Below are 23,089 nucleotides of genomic sequence, written 5' to 3'. Positions count from 1 at the left end.
TCCCATCTTTTTCATATGCTCCCATCTTCTTACAATACATCTTTAGATGGTTCTCTGGGCAAGTAGTCCCCTTGTACTTGTCAAAGTCCGACACCTTGAACTTGGGAATGACCATGTTTGGGTACTAGGAACAACTCTTCTACGTCAGTAAAGGCATAATCTCTGCCTCCTTCAACGACCCTGAGCCTTTCCTCTAGATGATCCAACTTCTCCCATTTCTGCCATAGCATGGAATGAATGTTGAGCAATGCAACCAATGAAAAGCATGGATGTATGCGAATGATGCATAGTTGAAGTGTTGTGAATTTTTACGTAGGACATGGGGTTGAATCAATTTAGATTTTCAACATGGTCCATGACATCTTTGTCAAGATGAAACTGGAAGTAACAAGGACATCAACAATCCTAAATGTGTTTGGCAGTAGACGAAGCGGCGATGTAACTCGATCTATCTTTTGTCCCAATTTTTGCAAGGTGGTTACTTCCATGCTTCAACTTGACTTGATGAACCTTTTCGTAAAAGCATGAGCTTGGTTCAACCCTATAATCCAAGGAATGGCAATTCTGATCGCCAATACTTCAACAACATTTCATAGGGATGAAAGACTCGAGAATACGCATGCTATGAGATTGAGATGCCCCAAGAAACATCATTTCCTAGTTAACCACGCATTAGGTACCATGCTCAATCATTTTGTTTTGTTGTTTTTTTTTTAGAAATGGGTTTATGATCCCAACATGGTTGGCTCATGGTACCTAACACATGCAACTAAGAATGTAGTCTGAATTTTCACACTTCCTTTTTTTGTTTTTGTTTTGCAGAGGAAAACGCAAGGATCATGCATGAGCAAACATGAAAACAAAAGGTATGCAGTTTGTAGAACAAAAAGTATGTTGAACGCATATGCATGATGATGCAATGACTCATGCAAAATATGATGTTGGAATATGATAACGGGCAAATGCAGGAACGATATGTTCATTATGATGCCATGAAGAAATGCTTATGCGATGCATGATATGAATGCATTTACAGACACGAGAGCCCGGAAAATTATCTCTTCTTACTTGCGCATCGGGGGCGCAGTGCCCCATGTGTGTAGTTAAGAAGGTGATATGGACCCACCGGCTTCCCGTGACAAAAGATGAGACCAACATACAACGCATGCATGATGGCATGATGCAGATGCACAAAAGCGCAACAGGGGGATGTACACAACATGGCAATATCCTCAAATAATCATACAACAAAGGCGTACATGACATTTAAGTTATATGCATGGCAGTGTTTAAAAGGCACGTAGCTTGTTCACTTCGTGCCCCTATTTTAGGGACCTAAACGGGAGGAACCAAAAGGCTTTTAGTGATAATTCCCAAGGCGATCATATCTCTCTTGATGGTTTCTAGAGGTATCATCCCCTTCAAAAAAACATATTGTGGCAGTAGGGACTACCAGCAACAACATGCTATCAAAGAGAAAAACTCTAAATGAGGGTTCACTGTTATCAAGCAAGTCGGAGACCCAGCATGACCACAGATTCACCTTCACTCCTTATGTTCCCATGGACCCGGGTATAAGGCCCCTTTTCAACTCACCGTGTGTAAAAATAGTGTTGGTGTTTGTGTACATTTCAAAAACACACTAAAAGATATGTTGACAAGGAAGCACAAGTACATTCATCAGGAAAACACCGCAGTGGAAGGAAGTTGTAGTGTTGTGATCCAAAAGATTCTTCCACCTAAGCATAATGACCCTGGTAGTGTAACTATTCCTTGTTCAATAGGAGAAGTCAATGTGGGTAAGGCTCTGATTGATCTAGGAGCCAACATTAATTTGATGCCACTCTCCATGTGTAGAAGATTAGGAGAGTTGGAGATTATGCCCACTCGAATGACTCTACAATTAGCTGACCGATCCATTACCAGGCCCTATGGAGTAATTGAAGATGTATTGGTCAGGGTAAATCATTTTATCTTCCCAGCATAATTTATGGTTATGGATATCTCTGAAGATACTGGCATCCCTGTAATCTTAGGAAGGTCGTTCATGTTGACCGCAAGCTGCATAGTTGACATGGGGAAGAAGAAGCTGGAGTTAGGTTTTGAAGACCAGAAAATTGATTTCAACTTGTTTGTGGAAGACAAGTCTGCTCCAGAACACAATGTTTGATTGCAGGTAATGGGAGAAGGTCAAGAGGTTCTGAAGGTGAGAACCAAAACATGAGATTTCCCAGAGAGGTAAAAGCATCAAGCTAATAACGTTAAAGAAGCGCTTCCTGGGAGGCAACCTAGTTTTAATCTTTGTTGTGTTTGTTTTTCATGCATTTGATCATTAGGAACTTGCTATGTAAGCTGTACATAGGAGTATATCAGCCTATCTTTGAATGCTTAACATAAGGGTTTCAATTTCATGGAAAAAGGACTGAAAAATAACTCAGAAAATATTTTCTGAAAAAAAGCAGTCCTTCTGCTAAGCGCAAGCCTCGCGCTAAGCGCATCTCTGTTCATGTGCTAAGCCACGAGTCTTGAGCACTTAGCGCCCAACCCTTGCATCTAAGGCTGATTTAGTCCGCTAAGTTGGCCAAGGTTAAGCTAAGCTAACTTCAATTTGATTTGAATTCAGCTAAGCTTCAGCCTGATCGCTAAGCGACAGCTTATCCATGGCTAAGCGGGACCTATTGTCGCCAAGCACAATTCCTTATGGCCATAACTAAGGTCAATGAAGCTAAGAGCCAGTCATGGCAGCTAAGTGAGATTCTTTGCGGCAATATGAGTGCTAAGCGAGTACCTCTCAGCTAAGTGCGTGCTCCTCTGTACGTAAGATGCATCATTTTAGCTAAGCTGGCCAGAGCCAGCCTTAGCGAGAGTTGCAGCTTTTCTAATCTGCAGACCTCGCTAAGCGGGCGTACTCTGGTGCTAAGCCGAGTTTCTGTGCTAAAAAAAAATTTGAATTTGAAACGTCTGCTAAGCGCATGTGTTCACTAAGCGAGCCTGGTTGAGAAACCAAACGTCTCTCTTGCTCGCTTAGCGCAATGATCCGCTAAGCGAAAGTATCGAAAAACTGCTTAAGAGAGTGTAACAACAGTTACACTCACATTTGCCAGATTACAGAAACCTCGCATCTGCATTCTCTCTCTCCAAAAATTTGCACATTTTTCATTTGCACTTTCTTTGTGCATTTTCAACTTTGAAGCATCAACCATACACCATCCAAGTAAGTTCCTTGATTCTTTTTCTCTTTTTCATGTCTTAACTCTAGGGTAGAAGACTTTAACTGTAGCTTTAGATTTTTATGGCTTTTATGTTTTGTTAGAATTAATTTAAGATTAGGGCTATGTAAGCTTGTATACTGAATTGAGTATGGCGCACACATTGCATGTCTGATATGCCTTTTAGAGGCTTGAAAAGTGCGAGAAAATGAGTTGTGTTTTCTGCGTTTTCTGGAAAACGCGATGAACTCGCTAAGCGAGAATGCTGCGCTAAGCGAGTTCATCAATACTCATTGTATATAAGCGTTATCTGAAGAACTTGCTAAGCTCACTTACTGCGCTAAGCGAGTTCATATTTTGAGGATGAACACTCATCCTCTTGCTAAACTGCATGTGGCTAAGCGAGCTTGAATCCCTAAGCCCAAGTAACTTAACCATTTTTTTGGTGATAGCCGCGTGCTAAGCCGAGCATTCCTGAGCCAAGCGCAACTGGTTGCAGCATCCACTGAGCTAAGCGGGCTTCACTCGCTAAGCTCCCATAACTTAGTGAAAGTTTTGCTCAGTTTAGTGCCGCTAAGCGCAGCTTATCCTTGGCTAAGCGCAAATCCATGTGGCTAACCTTAGGCTTAGCGGGCTCGTTGCCAGCTTAGCCAACTTTGCAGACACTGTAACATAGCATTCTCCGCTAAGCGACACTCCTGTGTCACTAAGCCCAGTGTTGTTTTTTTGTGAAGCCTGCTAAGCGACCCATGTCTCGCTAAGTGGGTGTGTGTCTTTTACAAAGGCCAGCTAAGCGGACCATGTCTCGCTAAGCGGCCAGTGTCTTTTTCAGTTTATTTTTCAGTTTTTAAAATTATGGATAACTGTGTCCCGATTAAATGTTTGATTCCTTTGTCTGCAGATGTCTTCAAGGAAAAGAAAGAGCGTCAGTTCAAGGCCCACCACTCAATATGATACAAGAAGATTCCACTCTTTTGAGGCTTGGACCAGATATACTGACAATGTGTTGGGAAGACACATATTAGCTGAGAGGAAAGTGGAAATCTATCACACAGAGCTGGATGAATTCAAGGGCGAGCTGGAGAGGTGTAACTTTCACAAGCGCCTCACCAACTTTGCTGATAGTAGCATTGACCTCGCATTGGTGAAGGAGTTCTACGCCAAGCTCTACAGTCCCGAGGGGCCTTCACCTAAACAAGTCAGAATCCGAGGCCACTTAATAACGATTGATGCAGACAGCCTCAATGCCTTTCTAGAAACACCTGTGGTGCTTGCTGAGGGTGAATCTTTGCCCGCCTACTCAAGATACTACAGGATGCCTACTGACATTAGAGAAATTAAGGTTGCACTGTGCATACCCGGCCGAGGGTTTATTCTAAATGTTGAAGGTCACCCGGGGAAGATCCTCAGAAAAGATCTAACCACCCTTGCTCAGGTCTGGAGTGTTCTATCCTACTTCAACCTGGTTCCGACCTCCCACACATCGGATATGACTATGGATCGAGCTAGGTTAATCTTTGTCCTAGTTACTCAGCTGGACATGAATGTCAAAGCCCTCATTGCTAGGCAGATCACTTCTATGGCCCAGTCTAACTCCTCAAGACTCAGGTTTCCTGCTCTTATCACAGTTTTATGCAGGACCAGAGGAGTTGCCTCTGACAGTCTTGTCTTTGAACGTCTGAGCCCGGTCATTAATTTGGCCTACATAAGGAAGAATTGTTGGAACCCTAATGATCCAACAATTATTATCAGGGGGGCTAGAAGACCAAGGGCAAGGCCAGTTGAGGCTCCTTCTACATCAGCAGCTCCTCCTCCAGCTCATATTGTAGCAGCACCTTCTACCCTACCTCCTGCAGATTTTCAATGTTTCGAAGCCAAGCTTTGAAGCATACATCAAGGGCAGATTATTTTATTATAAAGCCTATAGCTGGTAGCGCCTCCAGACTCCATCCAGACGGCAGAACAATTTAATGAATGGGTAGCCTGGCCAGGGACTCAGCCTCCTCTTCACAGGGAAGACGAAGATCCCGCCGCTCAAGTACCCCATCAGCCGGAGGATGAGTCATCAAAGTCTTCCACTCTTGAGCCCTTGATCAGGAAGAGGAGGGTAGTTGTAACCTAGGATGCTGCAGCCACCTCTGAAAAGTCTCCTGAGGCCACTCCAGAGCCTCCGACACCAGTGGCAAATACCACTTCTCCCCAACAGGCAGCAAACCCTTCCACGCCTGAGGATCAAACCACCCCAGTCCTGTCTCCGAACACCTCTCCTGTAGCTACTCATGTACTTCATTTGTCGGAAGAGGAGGAGGGTTAGACACAGGACACCCAGAACCAATCACAGGATCTTTAAATTCCTGTTGATTTTTTTTTGCGCTTTTTGATCTATTAGTATAATTATGGTTTTAGTACATTATTTACTTCTTGTTAGTTTTATATATGAATAGTTAGTATGCTTATCCTGAAGCATCTGGAACAGTTTAACTTAACTTTTGTTGACATGACAGTGAAACACTCTATATGTTTCTGTGAACAATGGTTGTATGCTTTCATTTTGAATTGAATACATGATTTTGATGGAGTTTGTGTTTCCTTTCATGAGTTTGAGCAAGTATGTATGTTAGACAAAGAAAGAACAAGAATGTGAACTTGGAATTAGAATTGTTAGTCAGTAGACAGATTGAGTGTGAAAGAAAAAGCTTGAACCAAAACCGGTGAGAGTGTGACCTTAAACTGTGAGTGAACGACTAACCGTGAATAATGATCTTTGCATAAATCTCTAAATTTTAGAATGAAATGTATAAATGAGAACATGATGAAGGGGGAGATTGTAGAAGCAAAGCTTCATGGTGAATCAAAGGTGATTCAAAGGTGTTTTGATGATAACAATGATGATGACAAAGGTGATGACAAAAAGCTCAAAGATCAATCAAAGAACAACTCAAGTGAATCAAGAACAATTCAAGAGTTCAAGATAAGAATCAAGAAGAATTCAAGACTCAAGAAGAAAGTCTAGAGACAAGAATCAAGATTCAAGGTTCAAGATCTCAAGAATCAAGACTCAAGATTCAAGAATAAAGAGAAGACTCAATCAAGATAAGTATTAAAATGTTTTTTCAAAACTTTGAATAGCACATGAGTTTTTGACAAAACTTTTTACCAAAGAGTTTTTACTCTCTGGTAATCAATTACCATATTGTTGTAATCGATTACCAGTAGTAAAATGAGTTTGAAAAAGTTTTCAAACTGAATTTACAACGTTCCAATTATTTTCAAAAAGCTGTAATCGATTACAATGTTTTGGTAATCGATTACCAGTGCCCTTGAACGTTGAAATTCAAATTCAAATGTGAAGAGTCGCATCCTTTCACTTAAAAGCCTTGTGTAATCGATTACACTAATTTGGTAATCGATTACCAGTGACTGTTTCTGAATAAATCAAAAGATGTAACTCTTCAAAAGGTTTTTGACTTTTTCAAATTGGTTTTAAGTTTTTCTAAAAGTTATAACTCTTCTAAATGGTCTTCTTGACCAGACATGAAGAGTCTATAAAAGCAAGGCTTTGTTTTGCATTTCAAGAATCTTGAATACTTTTCCAATCATTTCATTACAATCCTTTACCAGTCTTGAATCTCTTTGAACTTCTTCTTCTTCTTTGTACCAAAATCATTCTGAAGTTTTCTAGTTTTCCAAACCTTGAAAACTTGTGCTATTCATCTTTTCATTCTCTTCTCCCTTTGCCAAAAAAAATTCGCCAAGGACTAACCGCCTGAATTCTTTTTGTGTCTCTCTTCTCCCTTTTCCAAAAGAACGAAGGACTAGCCGCCTGAATTCTTTTTGTGTCTCTCTTCTCCCTTTTCCAAAAGAACGAAGGACTAGCCGCCTGAATTCTTTTTGTGTCTCTCTTCTCCCTTTTCCAAAAGAACGAAGGACTAGCCGCCTGAATTCTTTTGTGTCTCCCTTTTCCCTTGTCAAAGAATTCAAAACGACACAGTCTGAGAATTCTTTTGATTCTTCCCATTCCCTAATAAAAAAGTTTTCAAAGGACTAACCGCCTGAGAATTCTTTTGTATCCCCATTCACAAAGTATCAAAGGTTTAACCGTCTGAGATCTTTGTCTCAACACATTGGAGGGTACATCCTTTGTGGTACAAGTAGAGGGTACATCTACTTGGGTTTGACTGAGAATTAGAGAGGGTACATCTCTTGTGGATCAGTTCTAGTGGAGGGTACATCCACTAGGTTCAAAGAGAACAAGGGAGGGTACATCCCTTGTGGATCTTTGCTTGTAAAAGGATTTTTACAAGGTTGAAAGAAATCTCAAGGACCGCAGGTCGCTTGGGGATTGGATGTCGGCACGAGTTGTTGCCGAACTAGTATAAAAACTCTTGTGTGTTTGTTTCCTTCTTCCCTACTCTTTTACTTTCCGCTGTGCATTTAATTTCCGCTTTTACTTTCTGTTAAGTTTCTCTTCTACTCCTCATTCTCTTAACAATTTAGTAAAAGCCTTAGAAGAGTAATTTTTAGTTAGTAAAGGTTTAGGAATAATTAATTCAACGCCCCCCTTCTTAATTATTCTGAGGCCACTCGATCCAACAATATTCTATCCAAAGCCATATCAGAATTGTACTGATACTGCCTAATGAAGGAAACCATTAGGTCATTCTAGGAACAGACCTAGGAAGGTTCCAGATTAGTATAGCAGGTGACGACTGCCCCAGTAAGACTTTCCTGGAAGAAATGTATCAATAGTTTTTCATCATTCGCGTATGCCCCTATTTTCTTGTAGTACATCTTGAGGTGATTCTTGGGGCAAGTGGTCCCTTGTACTTATTGAAATCTAGCACCTTGAACTTCGGAGGGATGACAATGTCGGGCACTAGGCACAGCTCTGCCATGTCGGCAAAAGCATAATATTTGCCTCCTTCAATGGCCCTTAGCCTTTCTTCTATATGATCAAATTTTTCCCACCGACAGCAAAATGTAAGGGTTGTGGTTGTGGTTGTGGATTAGAGAAAGGTGTAGGTGCCATGTGTGCATAGAACAAAAATATTTCTAACTAAAAATATAATAGATAGACATACACACACAAAACACAATAACATAGCAAAGGTAATATACAAATATGGACAAAACAAAAGATAAAAGAGAAAAGGGAACATAAATAAAGAAGAAGTCACGATAAAGCCTTGCACACTGATCGAATGGCTTAACTCTCTAACAAGTCCCCAGTGGAGTGGCCATCTGTCGTAACCTACCTCAGACGGGACGGCAAAAAGATAAGCCAAAGCATTCGTCTCCTAGGGAGAAAACGTGTGGAGTTGCCACCAACGTTTATTCGTCTCCTAGTTTGGGCTTCCCTTTTCTTCTTCCTTTCCTCTTCCTATGTTTTTTCCTCTATCCCAAACTTGCTGAACCCTTTAACCCCTCCCCTTTAACCCCTCCCCTACATGGCTATTTATAGAAAAAGCCATTTGGGGCAGAGGCAACTCGCCTTGGCGAGCTGGTTGCTTCATCTTGAAGGTATTAGTACGCCCAGGCGAGCTGGAGCTCACCCAGGTGAGCTAGTTACTTAAGGATGAAGGTATTTCATGGCCCAGGTGATTCAGATACTAGCCTGGGCAAGCTAGGGTCCAGAAATTTCTAGAAAATGACCATTTCGCCCTTTTCCTTGTGGTTTTCGTTCCTGGATTCGACAATCGATTTGAGCGATCTGTTAACCTTGCATTGCAATCAGTGTCAAATGATAAAAGCATTCCTCGAACAAAATTAGGGTCTGACAACATCTTAAGATCTTTAGCTCATTCAGAGGCTTATGTGTTATTTTCGAGATATTGAGTATTCTCTTTATGTATATGGAGGGGAACACAAGCTGGTTGTTTATAGAGAAAACACTTATAACCGCCTGTAATCGATTAAATCTACAAAGTAATTGATTACATAATCTTTTTAATCGATTAAACTATTCTTACCAACATCTTGAAATAACACAAGAACAATGTAATCGATTAGATACTCAAAGTAATCGATTAAAGTGTTGTTGTTCACTTTTGAACAACTAAACGAAAGAGAAGTAATCGATTAAACCACTTGGTAATCGATTAAAGCAAAGACTCCTGAATAAATCAGTCATTGTCTCAAACAATAGAGCAATAAATTATAAGATATCGTTAATTGATTAAATCGATACGAGACTCAACTCTTTAAGCTTCAAACAGCTTGTTGTAATCGATTACGATAAACTTGTAATCGCTTAAAACAGAGTTTTTGCCTCTTGAAGAAACTTTTCTTACTTAGAAACTTTTTTCTTCACACTAACTATGATGATGAATGATGCAAGATAGATATCATATGTACTAAGATGAAACATACAAGATAACAACCAATACAAATGCCACTCAAGGGAGTTAGGCATGTAAAAGTCAAAACATCTTCAAGCTTTTCCTTAACCTTCAAGCTTTGGCCTTTATGTTGTTCACCGTGTTGCTCATGTTGTGAAAAAGATGATGGAACTCAATAAACCAAGAGGGGGGGGGGGGTGAATTGGTTTTCAAAATAAAACATACCTCTTAAAAAATAGTTACAAAAAAACTTTTTGCATGGATCGTATCACAAAACAAATATGAATCGAACGTAATCAATACTTAATCAATCCTTCCGTAAACATGATCTTTCATTAACATCCTTTCTTTCATAATCATAAAACTTGAATCTTTGTGAAAAACTTGTTTAAAACTTGAATGAGTTTATTAAACCTTGAATGAGAGAAAAAGATTAGAACAAGAGAAGTAAGACATAATCTTTTATATTGTTTCACTCTCTATTTCTAGAGAAGCTAATCCAGTTATCTAATCCACAACCTGAATTATATTTCCAATATGCATACAGAATCCTTACAAGCAATCATAGCCAACCTACAATTCCCACCCCGAAAAAAAAAAGACTAAGGCATCCAACATTAGGGTCCTTTGTGAATATAAGCCTAAGAGAACCCTACTCTTAGCCCAAACTAGAAAACCCTATTCTCGCATATTGTAAGCAATTCACGCATAAAAAACAAAGACTGTGTAAAAACCATACACAAAAAAAAACCAAGTAGGAGAGATACAACCAGACCAATCTTTCCACAAAAACCTTCTTGGATTAAGAAGGTGATTGATGTGCCATTATTTTCTCCTATTTCTTAACCCTTTTTGCACCATTTTAAGTACTGATTAATCTTAATTGTCAAATTAATTAGGCAGTTTTATTATTTGGTCCCATTTAGCTAATTTGATGTTTTTAATCTAATTTTAGGAATTAATGAAGCAATGGGCTTGAATCCAGAATTGGGCTTGGACTTGAAGAGGGCAAACTATTTTATTCTACAAAATTTTATCTTATCTAGACTTTATCTTATCTAGATATTATTTAGATTTTATCTCATCTAGATATTATTTCATCTAGATCTTATCTTATCTAGATTTTATTTTATTTTATTTATGGGCTTGGATTTAAAACAAATTTGTAAGCTTTGGGGCTGAAAAACTATATAACAGCACCAACGTTCTAGTTTAGGCTCTCTCTTCTCTCTCTCCTATTTTTGTTTTTAGTTTTAGGCTTCTATTCTCTTTCTCCTTTATTTTCCTTTTTGCAATTCCACTTCTGACTTTTTTAGTTTTAGCAATGAAATTTCGTTCTTCAATCTATAATTTCGTTCTCTATTGATTAATGGAAGACTAAGTCCTAATCATTGTTTTCTCCTTAGGATCAAGCACAGTTCTCTTTGAGGTTCTATTATTACTATTAAATTCTGTTCAGTTTTTCCTCTTCACTAATTACTCCAAATTGGTTGCTATTAATTCATGCATGCTTAGTGCTTGATTAATTGTCTTTGCGCTAAATTTATGTTCATGCTTAATGATCGTTTATGAGTAATTGGTGTATGTGTTGCTTAATCACATAATGAATGCCTTATGTTAAATTTCGCTTAGTAATTTAATTTAGGGTTGGATTAAGTGATTGAACTGAATAAGGATAAACTATCGTAACCAAGGATAAGAGACTTGCTTGTGAATCAAGGGGAAGCAACGTATTTTAATTCTGATATTTTCTAATTCAACTTTACTCTTTGTTTAATATACAAAAGCAAACAACCCCCCCCCCCCAATTTGTTACTATTACCTACTATCTGTTAAGAACAATTGTTGTATCATTGCTCGTTCGGAAACAACCTAGGATCACTTCCTAGTTACTGCATTTTAATGTTTATTTGATTCGGGTATGGCCTCGATCAAATTTGGCGCCGTTGCTGGGGAGCAATGTCCAAATGATCATAATAGCTAGTGTCGCGTTAGTGTTTAATTTTGTCGTGCTGTGTTAGTATTGTCTTAGTGTTGTTTAGTACCTTGTTATTTTGTTTATTGTATGTTTCTGTTTTAGTTTTTTTCTGTTCAGCGCTTCCCCTGTTTTAGTTTTGGTGTTTTGCTGTGAATAGTGTTTTGCGACGGATTTAGCGACATCTTTTGCTGAATAGAACAGTTGCTGGAAAACAGGGTAGTAGTGGAAATCCCATAGAGACAGATTTTAGAGACCACCCTTGCTGAATTATTTGAGATTTTTTGTTTTGGTAACTATAGTTGTTATTTTTGGCTGAATTTTTTTGTGGTCACTTCTTTTGATCCATATTTTGTGGGAAAAATAGCTGGAGCCCATAGTTTGGTCAGATTTGAAAGTTCCAAAAAAGTAGCAAATTTTATTTTTGTCAAAACTTCAAACGACCATAACTTTTGCTCCGGTTAACAAAATCGCAATTATTATATATGTATTTGGGGTAGAAAAAAATTTCCCATGCCGTGGCAACCCACCATAGGCCAGATGAGGTCTCCTTCTTCCAAAAAATGTGATTCTGTCAAAAGTTTTTTTATTTTCCAAGTATTATTCTCTTATTTTTCTTAACTTGTCATTTTTAGCTTCTATAGTTAGACTTTGAATTTCTGTTTGAAATTTTTTGCGCTATCTTCTCATCATTTTATAAGGTTGCTCACAAAATTTCAAGTCATTTGGATATCATTTGAGGGTAGTTGTAATTCAAACCGACACTGTTACTTGCATAATAAGGCAACTAATTGTGCATGATGAATTTAGTGTATGACTAGAGGCAATCCATCTGACTTACAACCCTTTGATCTTGAGATAGATAGGACATTTCATAGATTAGTTAGACATCATTTAGTACCTTTTGAGCATCCTGAGCATTCTGTTATTAGTGATTTTGAGCATTATAGTTTTGAACATTCTGATTTTGTACATTCTGAGAACATGGCACAACCTCCACCCCGTGAGAGGACTCTAAGGGAAATGGCTGCACCTGATTTCACCTACGAAAGCTTGTGCATCCAATACCCTGATGAGGATGTCCCATATGTTCTTAAAACTGGACTGACTGACCCACTTGCTTCCAAAGTTTCATGGCCTTGCAGGTGAAGACCCACACAAGCATCTGAAAGAATTCCATATTGTTTGCTCCACCATGAAACCACCAGATGTCCTGGAGGATCACATATTTCTGAAGGCCTTTCCTCATTCTTTAGAGGGAGTGGCAAAGGACTGGCTATATTACCTTGCTCGAAGGTCTATCACGAGCTGGGATGACCTCAGGAGAGTATTCTTAGAAAAAAATTTCCCTGCTTCCAGGACCACGGCCATCAGAAAAGATATTTCAGGTATTAGACAACTCAGTGGAGAGAGCCTACATGAATACTGGGAGAGATTTAAAAAATTATGTGCCAGTTGCCCTCACCACCAGATTTCAGAGTAGCTTCTTCCCCAAAAATTTTATGAAGGACTCAGTAACATGGAGAGAAGTATGATAGATGGTGCCAGTGGTGGAGCCTGATGTGTCATTATTTTCTCCTATTTCTTAACCCTTTTTGCACCATTTTAAGTACTGATTAATTTTAATTGTCAAATTAATTAGGCAGTTTTATTATTTGGGCCCATTCAGCTAATTTGATGTTTTTAATCTAATTTCAAGAATTAATGAAGCATTGGGCTTGAATCCAGAATTGGGCTTGGATTTGAAGGGGACAGACTATTTTATTCTACAAAATTAGATCTTATCTTATCTTATCTTATCTAGATATTATTTAGATTTGATCTCATCTAGATATTATTTCATCTAGATCTTATCTAATCTTATCTAGATTTGATTTGATTTTTTTATGGGCTTGGATTTAAAACAGATTTGTAAGCTTTGGGGCTGAAAAACTATATAACAGCACAAAGGTTCTAGTTTAGGCCTCTCTTCTCTCTCTCTTCTCTCTCCCCTATTTTTGTTTTCTAGTTTTAGGCTTTTTCTTTGAGACATTTTTTCATTTTGCAATTCCAGTAGCAACAAAATTTCGTTCTTCAATTTATAAGTTCGTTATCTATTGATTAATGAAAGGCTAAGTTCCCAGCGTTGCTTTCTATTGAGGATCAAGCACAGTTCTCTTTGAGGTTCTATTATTACTGTTAAATTCTGTTCAGTTTTTCCTCTTCACTAATTACTCTAAATTTGTTGCTATTAATTCATGCATGCTTAGTGCTTGATTAATTGTCTCTGCGCTTAATTTACGTTCATGCTTAATGATCGTGTATGAGTAATTGGTGTATGCGTTGCTTAATCACATAATGAATGCCTTATGTTAAATTTCGCTTAGTAATTTAATTTAGGGTTGGATTAAGTGGTTAAACTGATAAAGGATAAATTCTCGCAACCTAGGATAAGAGACTTGCTTGTGAATCAAGGGGAAGCAACGTATTTTAATTATGATATTTTTCTAATTCAATTTTACTCACTATTTAATTTACAAAAGCAAACAACCCCCTCCCCCCAATTTGTTAGTATTTCCTACTATCTGTTATGAACATTTGGTTTATCATTGCTCGTTGTGAAATGACCTAGGATCACTTCCTAGTTACTACATTTTAATGTTTATTTTATTCGGGTACGGCCTCGATCAAATTTGGCGCCGTTTCCGGGGAGCAGTGTCCAAAGGTTCATAATAGCTAGTGTCGTGTTAGTGTTTAATTCTTTCGTGTTTTATGTTTAATTTTTAGTGTTGTGTTAGTGTGTGTGTTAGTGTTGTTTAGTTCTTGGTATTTTGTTTAGTGTGTGTTTTGTTTTAGTTTTTCTGTTAAGCGCTTCTCCTGTTTCAGTTTTGGGTGTTTTGCTGTGAATAGTGTTTTGCGACGGATTTAACGACCACTTTGGCTTGCGGAAAAACAGAGTAGTAGTGGAAATCATGTAGCGACGGATTTTAGCGACCACCCTTGCTGAATTATTTGGGATTTTTTGTTTTAGTAGCTTGAGTCGTTATTTTTGGCTGAATTTTTTTGTGGTAACTTCTTTTGATCCATATTTTGTGGGGAAAATAGCTCGAGCCCTTAGTTTGGTCAGATTTGAAAGTTCCAAAAAAGTAGCAAATTTGATTTTTGTCAAAAACTTCAAACGACCATAACTTTTGCTTCGGGTATCAGAATGACTATTATTATATATGTATTTGGGGTAGAAAAAAATTTATCATGCTGTGGCAGCCCGCCATAGGCTGGCTGAGGTCTCCTTCTTCAAAAAATTGCAATTATGTCAAAAGTTTTTTATTTTCCAAGTATTATTCTCTTATTTTTCTTAACTTATCATTTTTAGCTTATATAGTTAGACTTTGAATTTTCATTTGAATTTTTTTGTGCTATCTTCTCATCATTTGATAAGGTTGCTCACAAAATTTCATGTCATTTGGATATCATTTAATGGTAGCTGTAGTTCAAACCTACACTGTTACTTGCATAAGAAGGCAACTAATTGTGCATGTTGAATTTAGTGTATGACTAGAGGCAATCCATCTGACTTACAACCCTTTGATCTTGAGATAGATAGGGCATTTCATAGATTAGTTAGACATCATTTAGTACCTTTTGAGCATCCTGAGAATTCTGTTATTGGTTATTTTGAGCATTATAGTTTTGAACATTCTGATTTTGTACATTCTGAGAACATGGCACAACCTCCACCCCGTGAGAGGACTCTAAGGGAAATGGTTGCACCTGATTTCACCTACGAAAGCTTGTGCATCCAATACCCTGATGAGGATGTCCCATATGTTCTTAAAACTGGACTGATCCACTTGTTCCAAAGTTTCATGGCCTTGCAGGTGAAGACCCACACAAGCATCTGAAAGAATTCCATATTGTCTGCTCCAACATGAAACCACCATATGTCTAAGAGGATCACATATTTCTGAAGGCCTTTCCTCATTCTTTAGAGGGAGTGGCAAAGGACTGGTCATATTACCTTGCTCAAAGGTCCATCACGAGCTGGGATGACCTCAAGAGAGTATTCTTAGAGAAAATTTCCCCTGCTTCCAAGACCATGGCCATCAAAAAAGATATTTCAGGTATTAGACAACTCAGTGGAGAGAGCCTATATGAATACTGGGAGAGATTTAAGAAATTATGTGCCAGTTGCCCTCACCACCAGATTTCAGAGCAGCTTCTTCTCCAATATTTTTATGAAGGACTTAGTAACATGGAGAGAAGTATGATAGATGCTGCCAGTGGTGGAGCCCTTGGAGACATGACCCCTGCTAAAGCTAGAAATTTAATTGAGAAGATGGCTTCCAACTCCCAGCAATTTAGTTCCAGAAGTGACGCTATTGTAATTAGAGGAGTGCATGAAGTAGCCACAAATTCATCCTCATCAGGCGAGACTACAAAGCTTCAAGGTAAACTAGATGCCTTGGTTAACCAGGTAACCCAACTGGCCATGAATCAAAAATCTGCACCTGTCGCCAGACTCTGTGGTTTATGCTCCTCTGCTGACCACCACACTGACCTTTGCCCTTTCGTGCAACAATCTGAAGCAATTGAACAGCCTGAAGCTTATGCTGCAAACATCTACAACAGACCTCCTCAACCTCAGCACCAAAATCAGTCACAACAGAATAATTATGACCTCTCCAGCAACAGGTACAATCCCGGATGGAGGAATCATCCCAACCTTAGATGGTCGAATCCTTCACAACAGCAGTAGCAACAACAATAGCCTTATTTTCAAAATGCTACTGGCCCAAATAGACGATACGTTCCTCCGCCAATCTAGCAGCAACAACAACAACAGCCCCAGAAGCAACAAACAGTTGAGGCCCCTCCGCAACCTTCCCTTGAAGAACTTGTGAGGCAAATGACTATGCAAAACATGCAGTTTCAACAAGAGACCAGAGCCTCCATTCAGAGCTTAACTAATCAAATGGGACAGTTGGTTACACAGTTAAATCAACAACAGTCCCATAATTCTGATAGATTACCTTCTCAATCTGTCCAGAATCCCAAAGATGTGAGTGCCATTACATTGAGGTCAGGAAAACAGTGTCAAGGACCTCAACCAGTAGCATCTTCCTCATCCGCCAATGAACCTGCCCAACCTCACTCTACTCTAGAAAAAGATGATGACAAAAATTTAAAGAGTAAGTTACCTAACAATTTCTATGCAAGTGAATCTAAAGAGAAGCAGCATATCCCTCTTCCATTCCCTCCAAGAGCAATTTCCAACAAAAAAATTGAAGAGGTGGAGAAGGAGATCTTGGAAACATTTAGGAAAGTAGAGGTAAACATACCTCTGCCGGATGCAATAAACCAAATTCTAAGATATGCTAAATTCTTGAAGGAGTTGTGCACTAATAAGCGGAAGCTTAAAGGAAGTGAAACAATTAGTATGGGCAGAAATGTCTCCGCATTGATTGGTAAATTTGTTCCCCAAATCCCTAAAAAATGTAAAGATCCAGGTACATTCATCATACCTTGTATTATAGGGAACAATAAGTTTGACAATGCCATGCTAGATTTAGGAGCTTCTGTTAGTGTTATGCCTCTATCTATTTTTAATTCTCTATCTCTAGGTCCTTTGTAGCCAACTGATGTGGTAATTCATTTAGCTAATAGAAGTGTTGCCAATCCTGCTGGTTTCATAGAGGATGTCTTAGTTAGAGTTGGTGAGCTGATTTTCCCTATTGATTTTTATATTTTAAATATGGAGGAGGGATTTTCTAAAGGATCAGTTCCCATCATTCTAGGCAGACCTTTTATGAAAACTGCTAGAACTAAGATAGATGTATATGCAGGCACACTATCTATGAAGTTTGGTGATATAACTGTTCATTTTAATATTCTTGATGCTATGAAACACCCATCTGAAGATCTTTCTGTATTTTGTGTTGAAATAATTGACCATATTGTTGATGAATACATGATTGATCTTCATTCTAATCTGTATACATGTCGCTCTTCATGCATTGAATCTGAATTTGTACTTGATCATATGTCTGAATTTGATGCTGAGAGTGAATCTGAATTTGATATTGATTACATGTTTGCTGATGTTTTACCTCTTGAGATTGATTTTATAGAGTCAGATAGAACTAACCATGTTTCAGGAAGTACACATACCTCTAACTTTCTTTATGAGGTACAGGCTGAGAAACCATCTCTTTCTACCACTATCCAGCCATCCACACCAGAATTGAAGCCTCTGCCATCAAATTTAAAATATGCTTACTTGGATGATAGCAAAAGTTTTCCAGTAATTATATCTGCCTCCCTTGTTGATGAGCAAGAGGAGAAGTTGTTATCAGTTCTCAAGAAGCATAAGAAGGTTATAGGCTGGACCCTATCGGACATTCCTGGTATTAGCCCATCCACATGTATGCATCGAATAAATTTAGAAGATGGAGCTAAACTAGTAAGACAGCCATAGAAAAGACTCAACCCGGTGATTCTTGATGTAGTGAAGAAGGAGGTAACCTAGCTTTTGCAAGCTGGAATCATTTATCCTATCTCCGACAGCCAATGGGTGAGTCCCGTCCAAGTAGTTCTAAAGAAAATCGGCGACACCGTGATAAAAAATGAGAAGGATGAGTTGATTCCTACTCGGGTGCAGAACAGTTGGAGAGTATGCATCGACTATAGGAGGCTGAACCAGGTTACCAAAAAGGACCATTTTCCACTGCCATTCATTGACCAGATGCTTGAATGCCTGGCAGGTAAATCTCACTACTGTTTCCTTAATGGTTTTTCTGGTTATATGCAAATCACTATTGCTCCTGAGGATCAGGAGAAAACCACATTCACCTACCCCTTTGGCACTTTTGCCTATAGGAGGATGCCTTTCGGCCTGTGCAATGCCCCTGGTACCTTCCAGTGGTGCATGATTAGTATTTTTAGTGATTTTTTAGAAAATTGCATAGAGGTGTTTATGGATGATTTCACTGTATATGGATCCTCTTTTGATGTTTGTTTGGATAGTCTGGAAAAGGTTTTGAATAGATGCACTGAAACTAATCTTGTTCTAAATTTTGAAAAATGTCATTTTATGGTTGAGCAAGGTATATTTTTAGGCCACATTATTTCCAATAAGGGCATTGAAGTATATCCTGCAAAAATTTCTGTTATTTCACAATTGCCTTACCCCTCTTGCGTGCGAGAGGTGCGATCTTTTCTTGGTCATGTAGGATTCTACAGGCACTTTATAAGAGATTTTAGCAAAGTAGCCCTTCCACTATCCAACTTGTTACAAAAGGAGGTGGAGTTTGACTTTAATGATAAATGCAAAGAGGCTTTTGATTGCCTAAAAAGAGCACTGACTACCACCCCCATCATCCAGGCACTCGACTGGACAACCCCTTTTGAGCTTATGTGTGATGCATAAAATTATGCATTGGGGGTTGTCCTTGCTCAGAAAATTGATAAATTTCCTAGGGTGATATATTATGCTTCTAGGACTTTAGATGTTGCCCAAGTGAATCATACTACTACTAAGAAAGAGCTACTAGCCATAGTTTTTGCTCTTGAAAAATTTCATTCTTATTTGCTTGGTACTCGCATTATTGTTTATACTGACCATGCAGCTTTTAAGTACTTGTTGCAGAAGGCTGATTCAAAGCCTAGGTTGATCCGATGGATACTCTTGCTCCAAGAGTTTGACTTGGAGATCCGTGATAGGAGCGGAGCACAAAATTTAGTTGCTGATCATTTGAGTCGGATCGAACACGTGTCTGATGAGGACTCACCCATTCGGGATGATTTCCTGGATGATCATTTATGTATATTGTATAGTATTTCTGATTCTCTTTCTACTCCCTGGTTTGCTAACATTGTCAATTATTTAGTTGCTTCTGTTTTTCCTCCCTTAGCATCTAAGGCTCAAAAAGATAAAATTAAAAGTGATGCTAAGCATTTTATTTGGGATGACCCCTACTTGTGGAAATTGTGCAGTGATCAGGTCATTAAACGATGCATTCCAGATCATGAGACTGACTCAGTCCTGCAGTTCTGTCATTCTTCTGCACCGGGAGGTCATTTGGGTGTTCAAAGGACAGCTCGCAAAGTGCTTGACTGTGGCTTTTATTGGCCCACCATCTTTAAAGATGCGTGGAAGATTTGTAGCACTTGTGAGCAGTGTCAGAGAGCAGGAAGTGCACTTACATGGAGACAACAAATGCCTCAGAAACCTATGCTATTCTGTGAGGTGTTTGATGTCTGGGGTATAGATTTCATGGGCCCTTTTCCTATATCTTTTGGTTATGTTTAAATTCTCCTTGCAGTTGATTATGTTTCAAAATGGGTGGAAGCCAAGCCTATTAGAACTAATGATGCTAAGGTTGTTGTAGATTTTGTCAGATCTTATCTGTTTTGCAGGTTTGGAGTACCTAAATCAATCGTTAGTGATCAAGGAACCCATTTTGCAACAAATCAATGCATGCCTTGCTTAAAAAGTATGGGGTTGTCCACAGGGTATCCACACCATACCACCCCCAAATCAATGGACAGACAGAAATTTCTAACAGGGAGATCAAGAGAATTTTAGAGAAGATTGTGCAGCCAAGCAGGAAAGATTGGAGTACCAGGCTAGATGATGCTCTTCGGGCATATAGGACAGCCTACAAAGCACCTATAGGAATGTCTCCTTATCGGGTTGTCTTTGGAAAGGCATGTCATCTTCAAGTGGAGATTGAGCACAAAGCATACTGGGCAGTGAAGACCTGTAACATCTCTATATATCAAGCTAGTGAGGAAAGAAAGTTGCAACTGAGTGAGTTAGATCCGCCTAGAAGCGTATAAGAATGCCAAGTTCTACAAAGAAAAGACCAAGAAGTTCTATGATAGCATGATAATTAAGAAGGACTTCATGGTTAGGCAAAAAGTGTTATTGTATAATTCTAAGCTTGGACTCATGAGTGGTAAGTTGAGGTCTAAGTGGATTGGTCCTATTTTTGTTACTAACGTTTTTCTTTATGGTACAGTTGGGATCAAAAGCGACTCCACAAACAAAAGCTTCAAGGTCAATGGACCACCGACTTAAGTCATTCCTCACAAACCCCTCTTTAGTGGACGTAGTGGTGGAAGAGACTTCTTTACTCCACCCTACTCTTCCTCCACCATGACTTAGGGAGTTTTTCTTTTCCTATCTCCTTCTTTACTTTTATTACATTTGTTCGATTCTATTTGATGGTTTAATTGCTTTTAATCTTTTAATTGTGCCACATTGAGGACAATGTGTTGTTTAAGTATGGGGGGGGGAGTGTGTTCTTTGGTTTTGGTTTTGTTAGTTGTGTTAAATTAGTTTAATTTTGTTATTTTTGTTGGGTTCTAGTTTAATTTTGTTAGTTTTGTTGTGTTAAATTTGCATGTTTGTCTTTGAATTATAAGATATGTTCAAGTAATGGGTAATTGTTCTGAAAATAAAAGTCTCTTGACATTTTGTGATTTGAAATCCTTGTTTTTCCTCTACATGTCATGATAGTTTTGAAAGCTCAATTTGAAAGTGATAAGTTTACCTTTGTGAGAATTTGAGCCATCCATCATCATAATCTTTTGGTGTGTTTTGCCCCATTGATTGCTTGCATAATAGCCTTAGCTTGATTCTTGTTGATGCTTCCTAATTCACATGCATATTTGGAAATAATTTAGGCAATTTTGTTCTTATAAACTTCTTTGTTTTGAAGCTCATTACTAGCCATAAGTGAAAAACCATGATATCACCTTACCCTTAAGGAATTTTGGAGCTTTGGAATTGTTTTGGGAATAAGTTGGGAATAAGTGTGGTGGGGGGTATGTTTCATTGGAAGATATAATTTTTGGCCATGCTTAATGTTTTATTTTGGCCATGCTTGATGTATCTGTATATTGCCTAGTTCTTGCTTTAATCTTCAATTTCGTACTGTTCAATCAAAAAAAAAAAAATATCACAAAAAAAAATTCAGTTTCTGCAAATTCGTACTATTAAAAAAAAAAAGAAGTGAAGTTAAATAAATGAGGTCTTGTTATGAGGACTTGATTTGGGAGCCTTGGTTGATTTTGTTGATATTAGAGGGTTTGGGTTTACTGCTTGTACTTAATTTCCAGTTATTCCCCATTGCTCCCCTACTCCTTTGGGATTTAGCTACTCATTCCATATTTTTCTTCCTTACCTTGTCCTTGGCCCCATTACAACCTTTAAAGACCTTTTGATCCTCATGTGCATGTGTTTGTCAAGTTGTTGTCAATTTTAGAATTTTGCCAAGTCAATGTGGTGTTTGTCTTCATGGGTGCTTCGAGAGTAAACAGTAGCCTAGACACTTGAGAGATACAGTGTATATCTTGTGAGGCTTTATCACTTTTCATTATTGAGCAGATTTACTATTTTCCGATGATTGGGTTGCTTGGATGATTTTCACGAATGTCTTGACTCTTTGGATCTCTTCATGTTAGATGTTACCCATTCCTTTCATTCCTTGATGTTCATTGAGAAATATGTAAATGTTTTGTTTGTCTCTCTTTGATATCCTTGGATTTTGTTCTTTATTTCATTTTGCCTAGGAGTGCAAAAGGCTAAGTATGGGGGGTTTTGATGTGTCATTATTTTCTCCTATTTCTTAACCCTTTTTGCACCATTTTAAGTACTGATTAATTTTAATTGTCAAATTAATTAGGCAGTTTTATTATTTGGGCCCATTCAGCTAATTTGATGTTTTTAATCTAATTTCAGGAATTAATGAAGCATTGGGCTTGAATCCAGAATTGGGCTTGGATTTGAAGAGAACGGACTATTTTATTCTATAAAATTAGATCTTATATTATCTTATCTAGATATTATTTAGATTTGATCTCATCTAGATATTATTTCATCTAGATCTTATCTTATCTAGATTTGATTTTATTTTATATATGGGCTTGGATTTAAAACAGATTTGTAAGCTTTGGGGCTGAAAAACTATATAACAGCATCAAGGTTCTAGTTTAGGGCTCTCTTCTCTCTCTCTCTTCTCTCTCCCCTATTTTTGTTTTCTAGTTTTAGACTTTTTCTTTGAGACATTTTTTCGTTTTGCAATTCCAGTAGCAATAAAATTTCGTTCTTCAATTTATAAGTTCGTTATCTATGGATTAATGGAAGGCTAAGTTCCCAGCGTTGCTTTCTCTTGATTATCAAGCGCAGTTCTCTTTGAGGTTCTATTATTACTGTTAAATTCTGTTCATTTTTTCCTCTTCACTAATTACTCTAAATTTGTTGCTATTAATTCATGCATGCTTAGTGCTTGATTAATTGTCTCTGCGCTTAATTTACGTTCATGCTTAATGATCATTTATGAGTAATTGGTGTATGTGTTGCTTAATCACATAATGAATGCCTTATGTTAAATTTCGCTTAGTAATTTAATTTAGGGTTGGATTAAGTGGTTAAACTGATAAAGGATAAATTCTCGCAACCTAGGATAAGAGACTTGCTTGTGAATCAAGGGGATGCAACGTATTTTAATTATGATATTTTTCTAATTCAATTTTACTCGCCATTTAATTTACAAAAGCAAACACCCCCCCCCCCCCCCAATTTG

General features: G+C 38.2%; 1 protein-coding gene and 2 non-coding genes across 3 annotated transcripts; 1 reads left to right on the top strand and 2 right to left on the bottom strand.

Annotated features, from left to right (window-relative positions):
- The first annotated feature begins 1,651 nt into the window (after window positions 1-1,651).
- Window positions 1,652-1,987, top strand: LOC114422818. Its single transcript, XM_028389391.1, has one exon. The coding sequence runs from the start codon at window positions 1,652-1,654 to the stop codon at window positions 1,985-1,987; it is 336 nt and encodes a 111-aa protein (XP_028245192.1).
- Window positions 1,988-12,888: 10,901 nt separating this feature from the next.
- LOC114369039 lies at window positions 12,889-12,995 on the bottom strand. The gene has a single exon (XR_003657506.1). It is a non-coding gene; the product is annotated as a small nucleolar RNA R71 (small nucleolar RNA).
- A 2,605-nt stretch (window positions 12,996-15,600) lies between these two features.
- Window positions 15,601-15,707, bottom strand: LOC114368918. Its single transcript, XR_003657448.1, has one exon. It is a non-coding gene; the product is annotated as a small nucleolar RNA R71 (small nucleolar RNA).
- Between the last annotated feature and the right edge of the window lie 7,382 nt (window positions 15,708-23,089).

This window comes from Glycine soja, chromosome 1, assembly GCF_004193775.1.
Source record: "Glycine soja cultivar W05 chromosome 1, ASM419377v2, whole genome shotgun sequence".
Lineage (NCBI taxonomy): Eukaryota > Viridiplantae > Streptophyta > Magnoliopsida > Fabales > Fabaceae > Glycine > Glycine soja.
Note: the sequence above shows the minus strand (reverse complement) of the source record. Positions and strands in the feature narration are given on the sequence as shown.